Genomic DNA, 8,485 nt, shown 5'->3' on the forward strand with positions numbered 1-8,485 from the left:
GTGGGTTGGGCGTTGATAACAACAGCAGAGCAGAAATGTATTTACAGTGAAGTTTTAAAAAAGAAACGCAATGCTTTTGCATTCGTTTGACTTTTGAGGACCTCGGTCTCTTGTTAGGATAATTGTACTGTTTTCCTAACCTAATCAAAATGTATCCAAATCACAGTGGAGACATAGTCCACCTAAATGTTGGAGGGACGAGGTTAGTAATACAAATATTCAACTGTCATTTAGCATGGGAAAGTATGGTTTCAATTATTTATTTCTGATTAATTTATTTTATTTCCTCAGGTTCTCCACTTCTCGTCAAACACTAAGTTGGATTCCTGATTCATTTTTTACCGCTCTATTGAGTGGCCGTATTTCAAGCCTGAAAGATGAAACAGGTGCAATATTTATCGACAGAGATCCTAAAGTCTTTGCTCTTATTTTAAATTATTTGAGGACAAAGGATATTGAGCTCAAAAGTGTCGATATTAGAGCCCTTCGACATGAAGCTGAATATTATGGAATCACACCTTTGGTGAAGAGACTTGTTCTTTGCCAGGATTTGACTCAGTCATCATGTGGAGACGTCCTGTTTTATGGATATTTACCACCACCTTGTTAGTATTAAATTTAAATTTTACATCGAAGAGGCATTGAAATACTCAGTCTACAATATTTCTTTTATCTTTTTTAACTCAGGTGTACCGCTTCAGGAGCCAAGTTGTTCAGGTTCTGCTTTGAGTGAAAATTCTGCATTGGGCATTCGCTCAGGAAATTCAGTTCCCATGTCCTCTGCGGGATCATCAAATGCTGCTCCATCCATCTCAGCCTCATCTGGGCACCATCCATCGTTGAATCCACTTTCTGTAGCTCAGCAACCCACATCTGCATCAGTACCAAGCTCCTCTGGCAATACATCTGCTGGAGGAAATTCTCTTTGTTCTGTGGCTGGCTGTGGACTGAATAGTTCTGGGAGTAATGCTTCTGGGTCATCCAATGTTTCAACTGGGACCAATTCAGTCAGCAACTCCCAACCTGTTTTTGGGCCCTCTCTTACACACCAGGCTGGCCCGAGTAATATGCCTGGGTAAGACTATTTCCATCAAATCTTCCTCATTATATTTTTTTTATCTTATGCTTGCAATGTTTGTAATGATTATTTTTCTCATTCAAGGTATTCATGTAATCCACATGTTCATTCAACAACACGATCTGGAGCTGCTGTTGCAACGGCTCATTCTCGAAACTCATCACTTGATCTCCGAGTCTCATCTAATGGCAGTGGTGGTTCTGGGACCAATGGGGCCGCTATAGGGTCTCGCTCATCAAATGATCTCCGAAATATTACAACCAGAGCAGCTGCCAGTTGTGCCGTCAATGGTCATTCTAGAGCTGCTTCTCTTGACCTCAGACATTCTAGAAATTCTTCAGCTGACTTTAACAAACTGTTAAGAAATGATGTGGCTTTGGTTTTTGGGGGGCACCACCAAGGTAAGACATGTATCCAATTTAAAAACCTAAATTTTGGCAAGGTTGCTTTTGTTGTAACTTTTTTTTTTACACATTTTATCCATGTGTTTAGGATCAAGCTGGGCTGACCCACTTCGTGTACAGATAATTAAAGCTCATCACAACTGGATTGTGGTGGCATATGCCCATTTTGTATCCTGTTACAGGTAAGTGCAGGTGTTTTTTAAGCTAGATTTCTATGTTCATCTTTCATTCATTTGGTTTCATTTCCTTTGCCTCAGGCTTAAGGATTCCAGTAGCTGGCAGCATGTCTTCACCAGCCCTCACATTGAAAATTCCATTGAACGGATTGCTATTAATGCAAAGCTAAGCCAAGGTGGTGGAAGTGGGGGAGGTGGGGAGGCTAACTGCAAGATGGTTGCCATTTCATATGGCAGTCAAGTTCGGTTGTGGGGAGTATCAGAGTGTGGGGCAAGGACAAATATTGGTAACATCTTTTGCTTATTATAACTAATTTTCTTCTTTAGCTGTAGGTTTTTAAATTCCCTGTTTCATACAAACTTCTGTTTTTTAGGTACTTTCAATCTGCATGTCCGTGTAGAATATCTGTTCTTCATTGGCAGTACATTGGTTGCACTCTCACCAACTGGAAAAATAGGAGTATGGCATGCCATGACACAGCATTGGCAGATCCAGGATGTAGTTCCTATCTCATCATTTGACACAGCTGGATCATTCTTACTTCTGGGGTGTAACAATGGTTCAATTTATTACATTGGTAATTTCTGCTCGACTGAGGTATTTACTATTCTGAGATTCAGCTGTATTGGATTGTGATCTTCTCCCTTTCTTATGCCTATAGATATGCAGAAGTTCCCTCTTCGTATGAAGGACAATGATCTCTTGGTCACGGAGCTCTATAAAGATCCTGGCAATGACCCAATAACAGCCATATCTGTGTACCTTACACCAAAGACTAGTGAGAGACCTCTTTATCCTAATGCAAGTAGAAGTTTCAATACAAGTGAATAAATCTGAAATAATATTATTTGCTTTCAGGTTTATGTGGTAACTGGATTGAAATTGCTTATGGCACAAGTGCCGGAACAGTTAGGGTCATTGTGCAGCATCCTGAAACTGCTGGCCATGGCCCTCAACTTTTCCAAACATTTACTGTGCACCAAAGCCCTGTAACAAAGGTAGGGAGGTGCCAGACTTTAACTTAATATCATTTCTGAACAATAGCATGAGCAGTAATTGTTGGGTTTCTATTGATAGGTGATGCTGTCAGAAAAATTCTTGGTTTCGGTGTGCAGTGAATACAACCATGTGCGCACTTGGAGTGTCACTCGATTTAGGGGGATGATCTCAACTCAACCTGGCTCCACCCCCGTTGCTTCTTTCAAAATAGTTTCATTGGAAGAAGTAGAGCCCTATGTGAGCTATGCTGCTGGTAATGACTGTGGTCCGTTTGGGGAGCAAGATGATGTGCAGGTCTTCATTCAGAAGGTGGTGCCAGATACACCAGAACTTTTTGTTCGCCTTGCATCCAATGGAAAGAGGTACCAATCTCATTCTCTTGTGCACTCATTTTCCACCTTAGTAGAGCCCGCTTTTAAATTTTCTAATTTTTTCATATTTTAATTTTAGAGTTTGTGTCATACGCTCTGTGGATGGCACAACCATCACATCCTTCTGTGTCCATGAATGCGAGGGATCCAGTCGCATGGGTTCTCGGCCAAGACGATTCATTTTCACTGGTCACAGCAATGGTGCTATTCAGATGTGGGACTTAACTACAGCTCTGGACCTTGCAGCCAAAGATGCACCTGGTAAGTTACTTTGATGCATTCATGTCAGTAGACATGTAGAAGATTCAAAATATTCAACAGTCAAGTACAATAATGTTTTCCCTGCTTTATAGCAATGCAGACATCTGGAGGACCAACCCCTGAGGAGCTGCTGAAACTTCTAGACCAATGTGACCTCAGCAACAGTCACAGCTCTACCCCTTGCTTGTCCCCCTGCCCTTCATTAGCTAACCATCCAGCCGCTAGGTTGAAAGCTTCTAATGTAGCATTTCTCAACCAGCAGCAGCAGCAACAGGTTGAAGCTCTGGAAGCCCAAATTCGTGATAAAGACCGTTTAGAGAGGGTGGCTGCTGCTAGTGCAGATGTTCCTCACAAAGCAATCCCATCTGTGAGCAACCCACCTCCCCCAACTTCATCCTGAAGCAGATTTTTGTTTTATAATGAACCTTTTGGTGCCACTTTACATTGGTACTTTGTTGTTGTTTTCTATCCCATTTTTAGTTATTATTTCATATTAAACTTAATGAATTGTGTTGCAACCTTCTTTATTCTGCATTAATGAAATTTGTTAGAGATTTATTATTTAATTTATCTCAGAGACTTATGGAAGTAGCCGATAAACTTTACGGTATGCCTATTTCTTACCTTGTACATTCCTGTTAGACTGCACAAATTTGCCAGGTTTTGTCCTTATGATTGTTGTATACCTTCTGGTTATTTATTTTACTTTTAGATTATTTTTTATTTCTGTTACTTTCTCTCAAAAGTGTTATTTTTTAAAATTGTTTGATGTTTGTTGAACGTTAAGATCAATAATTTCTAGACTACAGTCCCATCCGGATTTTCACTCAAAATGTTTTGATGGATGGACTTGCAGTCATGCATGGTTTAGACCACAATTTTATGTAATTCTCATGTTTGAGATGTGATAAATCAAATATTATCTTACTTGGTGGAGTAATCATTGTGACTAGAATAGTTAGTTTCTCTTCTGTTTAGTTGTGCAGTGTGTGACATATTTGCTGTCATTCCCCAGTATTAGATGAGTCTGCATGTTTATAGGCCTGCTGGCCAAACATGTAGTAATTACATCAAATAAAGTTGTTTGCATAAATAAAACTCTTGTTGCTTGTATCAACCACCACCAAAGAGTGCATAACCGCGGGAAGAAAAAAACCACAAAACAGTACTGCACGGCTGAATGAAGCTACCCAGAAAATGACCAGAGGACAGCTTCCAGGAGACAGTTTTGAAATGAACACATTCAATTAGGGGAGAATGAACTCGCGACGGCCGTTAAAAATAATTGAGGTGCCGGTTGGCACTGCACTGGCACTGCGGCTTCCCTGCCCCGTTTGACTGTTTGACTCGTCAGTGCACGGCGTGGCCGCTTGGCGGGCTTGGCATGGCCTGCCCGTGCCCTACATTCCTCCACACCGTGCGACGCAGTGCGACGCGACAACCCACCCCCTCCCCTCCCCGGCCACTTTCTTTATTCGCAGTCGCTCGTATTGCTCGCCGTAATTACAGAGCAGCGAGGCTGTTGCTTCGCCGCTGCCGCGCCTCGGCCTTGCCAGACTTGGGGGTGCCGCGAGTTCCAAACAGGGACCAGAAACGTCCCTCGGGGTCGGGGAAGGGAAGGGACACCAGACCGACAAAGACATCTCTGCCAACCGCTGCCAGGCCAGTGCGACTGGGACCTGTAACGCCGCCGTTGGCGCAAAAGAGGCGAGCGAGGGGGGGGGGAGAGAGAGAGAGAGAGAGAGAGAGAGAGAGAGAGAGAGAGAGAGAGAGAGAGAGAGAGAGAGAGAGAGAGAGAGAGAGAGAAGGGGGCGTAGTCAAGAGGGGACGCTGCGTCGGCCCAAGCGTCTTCGCTTATCAACCAACAAGTGTCCTCGAGGACGTAGGAGGCAGGGGAAACCTTCCGCCCTCTGCTGGTACTTGTTGAAGGCATGGCCCGGCATGGCCGCCAGCATCCCTGAGGTGGGGCTTATTATGTTCATCCCCGTTCTCGTTCATGTCCAAGCTAGCCGACTTCGGACCGTCCGTAAGCACCTCACGAATGGGCTTACAAGGCCTGAGGGTTCACCGGGTTCGTTATTTTTCCTCCGCCTCATGGGACGGCGGCTATCTCAAAACGACGTCTTAGCCGCGCTACTTTTAAAAAACAACAACAAGAAACGACACCAACAACGTGAAAAAGCACCGCGAGGGGTCGCGCTGTAATGAGAGCGAAAGCAAAGGGCAAGTCAATAAGGAAGTCAACTGTTGACGGACCAAGTGGGATAATTACATGTGGCTGATGCTGTTGACAATGCGAGTGGGGAGTGGGGTCGGGCCGCACTTTCCCCCAGCGGTGCTGCCCTCGCGCTGATGCAGCCCAGCCTCACTGCGGATCGTTTCGTCGCTCTGTCTCGCTCGCACTCGCGGGGCGGTCCGCAGGTCCGTGGGGGCGCGAGAGAGACAGAGCGACGGGGCGCTGTTCGGATTCGGCCTGCCGGTGCTCTCTTCGCGCCACCGCTGCCTCCGCCACTGCGCTGCCGCCACTGCCTTCCCTTCCGTCTCGCGACCTCGCGGCGCGGCGCCTTTGTCCGGCAGCAGCGGCACTTCCGGTCCATTATCCGTCACTCCCGTTTCTCGTTTTCTTATCCGTCGCCAAGGCGGGGCGGGGCGGGGCGGGGCGGCGGGCGGGGCGGGGCGGGGCGGGGCGGGGCGGGGCGGGATCTAGAGCCGCGGTGCTCGCAAATGTATCGAAAGTGGGCGTTGTGGGGCGGTTAAAGGGGCGTGTCGGAAGGGGGGGGGGGCACTGGATCCGATAGAGCATTGTCCAGCTCACGCACTTCCCCGTCTTGCCGTTCCCACCTTACGCAGTCCGCAGCGCGCGGCGAGCGCAACGTCTTTCTGCCTAATTTGCTTCGTCTTTGCTCGTTGGTCTTTCACCGGCTCGGCTCGCCCGATCTGACTCGGCGACGACGGGCGTTGCCCTTTATATTTCTCGACGCAGACCGTTGGGATTTGACTCGGATTTGGCTTTGTCAGGTGGGGAGTCTCGCAGTGCACCAGCTCGCCGCACTCATTGTGGAAAGCCATCCGAGGCGGTTGGAGAGAGAATGAGAGACCAAACGAGGGGCGGCCGGGAGTCGAGTCGTGTCAGTTGTGAAATTTTAGCTGCCGGCTCGCGGAATGGAGGAATGGCGCTGCCGCCCGTGTCGCTGGCGGTTGGTTACAGCGGTGCTCGACAAGTACCTCGAGTACGTCGCTGCAGGTGCTTTACCAGTGCAGTTGCAGGCGCGGCAGGGCGGGACTGCCACCCTCCTGGAGGACGCCCTCGGCGCCGTCGGCGTGGCGGGGCGGGGCGTGGCGGGGCCCTGGAGGGAGTACCGGCCGCCAGGCGCGGCAGACTCCGCCCAGCGCGCGGCGCGGCGCCCCATTGGCTGGGACGCGGCTCGGAGGCCCCGTGGGGGGAGTGGCGGCGCTCGGCGGCGCGGTGGAGCCCCTCACCGCACCTTGCAGCCCTCGAGGGCGGCGCCGCGGCCACAGAGTTAAAATTTGGACGGGACTTAATTCTTTCGGGCCTTTGGTTGTTCCGGGTCGCATCCTCCACCCCCATCCTCCCCGTCGCGGCCCTGGAGGCAACCCTCCACACGCTCCGCTTCGGCTGGCCGCGGTGCGCGGTGCCGACGGCGGGGGTCGGCGCGCCGGCCTCCAGGTCCAGGAGAGCACTTGTACGTGCTAAATATTTGAGCAAGAGGACCATTGTCCGGGGCCACTCCAGCTGCACGCGTGCTGCACACATGTCCTGGCCCACGACGTGCTTCACGTGCTTCAGGCATCGAGAGCCCTTCAACTCCCCCTCCACCACTGTCGCTGCCGGCGCGGTGCGGCGCGGCCCCCGCACACCTTCTGCCGCGCCTCCAGCAGCTGCAGCCTCCAGCCTCTCGATCTCGATGATCTCGAAAGGTGGGGGCCGGCCGGCTCGTGCTGCGCTCGTGCGTCCCAAGCAGTCCCAAGAAACACGCAACGGCCTTCCAACGAGTCAAGCTAAACGGGTGTCGCCTCGTGATTACAAATCTTACCCTTATCTACCTCTCCTGGCGTTGCGCCTTTACACAGTGTCGTAGGAACTCCAGGAACCTTGCCGCTTGCGCCCCACACAGTCCGTTGCCCTGGACCAGTGACGTTCGACAGTCGCCACCTTCCACACAGTGTGCCACACACCGCTCCACGTGAGAACGACGTCGCGCTCACGCCTCGAACACAAAAGCTTCACCGGCACGGATACACATCCAAACTCGATTCAAATTCGTTGCCGCTCGTTTCGCAAGTGTCGCTCATTCATCACGGGCCGCGGGGCCGCGGGTATGAGGCAACACCGCGAATTTCGGCCTGCAGACCCATTTCCCGAGCGGGAGGTGTCTCTCTCGCACTCGTATAGCATGTTGGCAGCATGTTGGCAGCGTGTTGGCACGCGCGACGGTTGCCTCCCTGCCGGCACGGCCGCCCCTCTGCCTTGGCCTCGGCCGCCCGGTGGACGTCAGTGACGTGGACGTGGACCCCGTGCTGCTGCTCAAGTGGCCATGAAGACCGTCATGTCGATACGCGGCACGCCGTTTTCGCCCCCATTTCCATGTTGCGCAAGGAATTCCCTTTCGGGGGGCACTCGACAGCACGCGCGGTACGCGGTACGGAGTACAGTGTAGGCACACTCTGAACTGGGCCGCTGGTAGGCCTGCCCGCCGCGGAATGGCTTGATGGCTCGGTGGGGGGCACCCAGCTTCAACGTTTGCCGTGCAACGGTCCTGCCGAGGCTCGGCGACAAACAAGGCCCTCCCGCTAAAAAGTAACTTTTCCTTCGCTTCGGCGTAGGTACACCACGAAACTCCGCCACTGTGTGACCTCCAGAAGGGGGTGCACCGCCGTCGGAGGAACCTGGTCCCGTTCCGCCTTTCGCCCGACTGCAGTCTGCAGCTCGGAGGCAAGCCTGGAGGCGTTATTGCACGGTGGTGGCCTGGCGGGGCGGAGGGCCCAGCGGGGAGTTCGGCGGGCACGGCGGGCACGGCGGGCACGGAGCAAACAACGAAAAACCTCCCCCACCCCCTCGGCATGTGATTGCAGCAGCCACCCCTTTGGCACGGCCCCGTCGGCCTTGTCGGCGGAAAGGCCTCCCGGTGGCTCCCGGACAAACGGCACCGCGGGCAGCGCGTCGCGGCGCGCAC

At 51.3% G+C, this 8,485-nt stretch overlaps 1 protein-coding gene across 1 annotated transcript; it reads left to right on the forward strand.

Annotated features, from left to right (window-relative positions):
* The first annotated feature begins 1 nt into the window (after position 1).
* On the forward strand, positions 2 to 4,388 carry LOC117644158 (BTB/POZ domain-containing protein KCTD3). The gene is made up of 12 exons (XM_034383428.1): positions 2 to 202; positions 292 to 605; positions 688 to 1,075; positions 1,163 to 1,479; positions 1,571 to 1,664; positions 1,740 to 1,945; positions 2,033 to 2,236; positions 2,321 to 2,437; positions 2,518 to 2,657; positions 2,737 to 3,020; positions 3,109 to 3,290; positions 3,383 to 4,388. Exons 1-12 carry the CDS (start codon positions 150 to 152, stop codon positions 3,688 to 3,690), a joined length of 2,607 nt encoding a protein of 868 aa, XP_034239319.1. The 5' UTR covers positions 2 to 149; the 3' UTR covers positions 3,691 to 4,388.
* Positions 4,389 to 8,485: the final 4,097 nt, after the last annotated feature.

This window comes from Thrips palmi, unplaced genomic scaffold, assembly GCF_012932325.1.
Source record: "Thrips palmi isolate BJ-2018 unplaced genomic scaffold, TpBJ-2018v1 HiC_scaffold_17, whole genome shotgun sequence".
NCBI classification, from domain to species: domain Eukaryota; kingdom Metazoa; phylum Arthropoda; class Insecta; order Thysanoptera; family Thripidae; genus Thrips; species Thrips palmi.

Coding starts and splice junctions, on each gene's coding strand:
- LOC117644158 (XM_034383428.1), top strand. CDS start 150: ATGTATCCAAATCACAGTGGAGACATAGTCCACCTAAATGTTGGAGGG. Junction 1,946..2,032: donor TGGGGCAAGGACAAATATTG/GTAACATCTTTT, acceptor TCTGTTTTTTAG/GTACTTTCAATCTGCATGTC. Junction 2,237..2,320: donor TGGTTCAATTTATTACATTG/GTAATTTCTGCT, acceptor TTATGCCTATAG/ATATGCAGAAGTTCCCTCTT.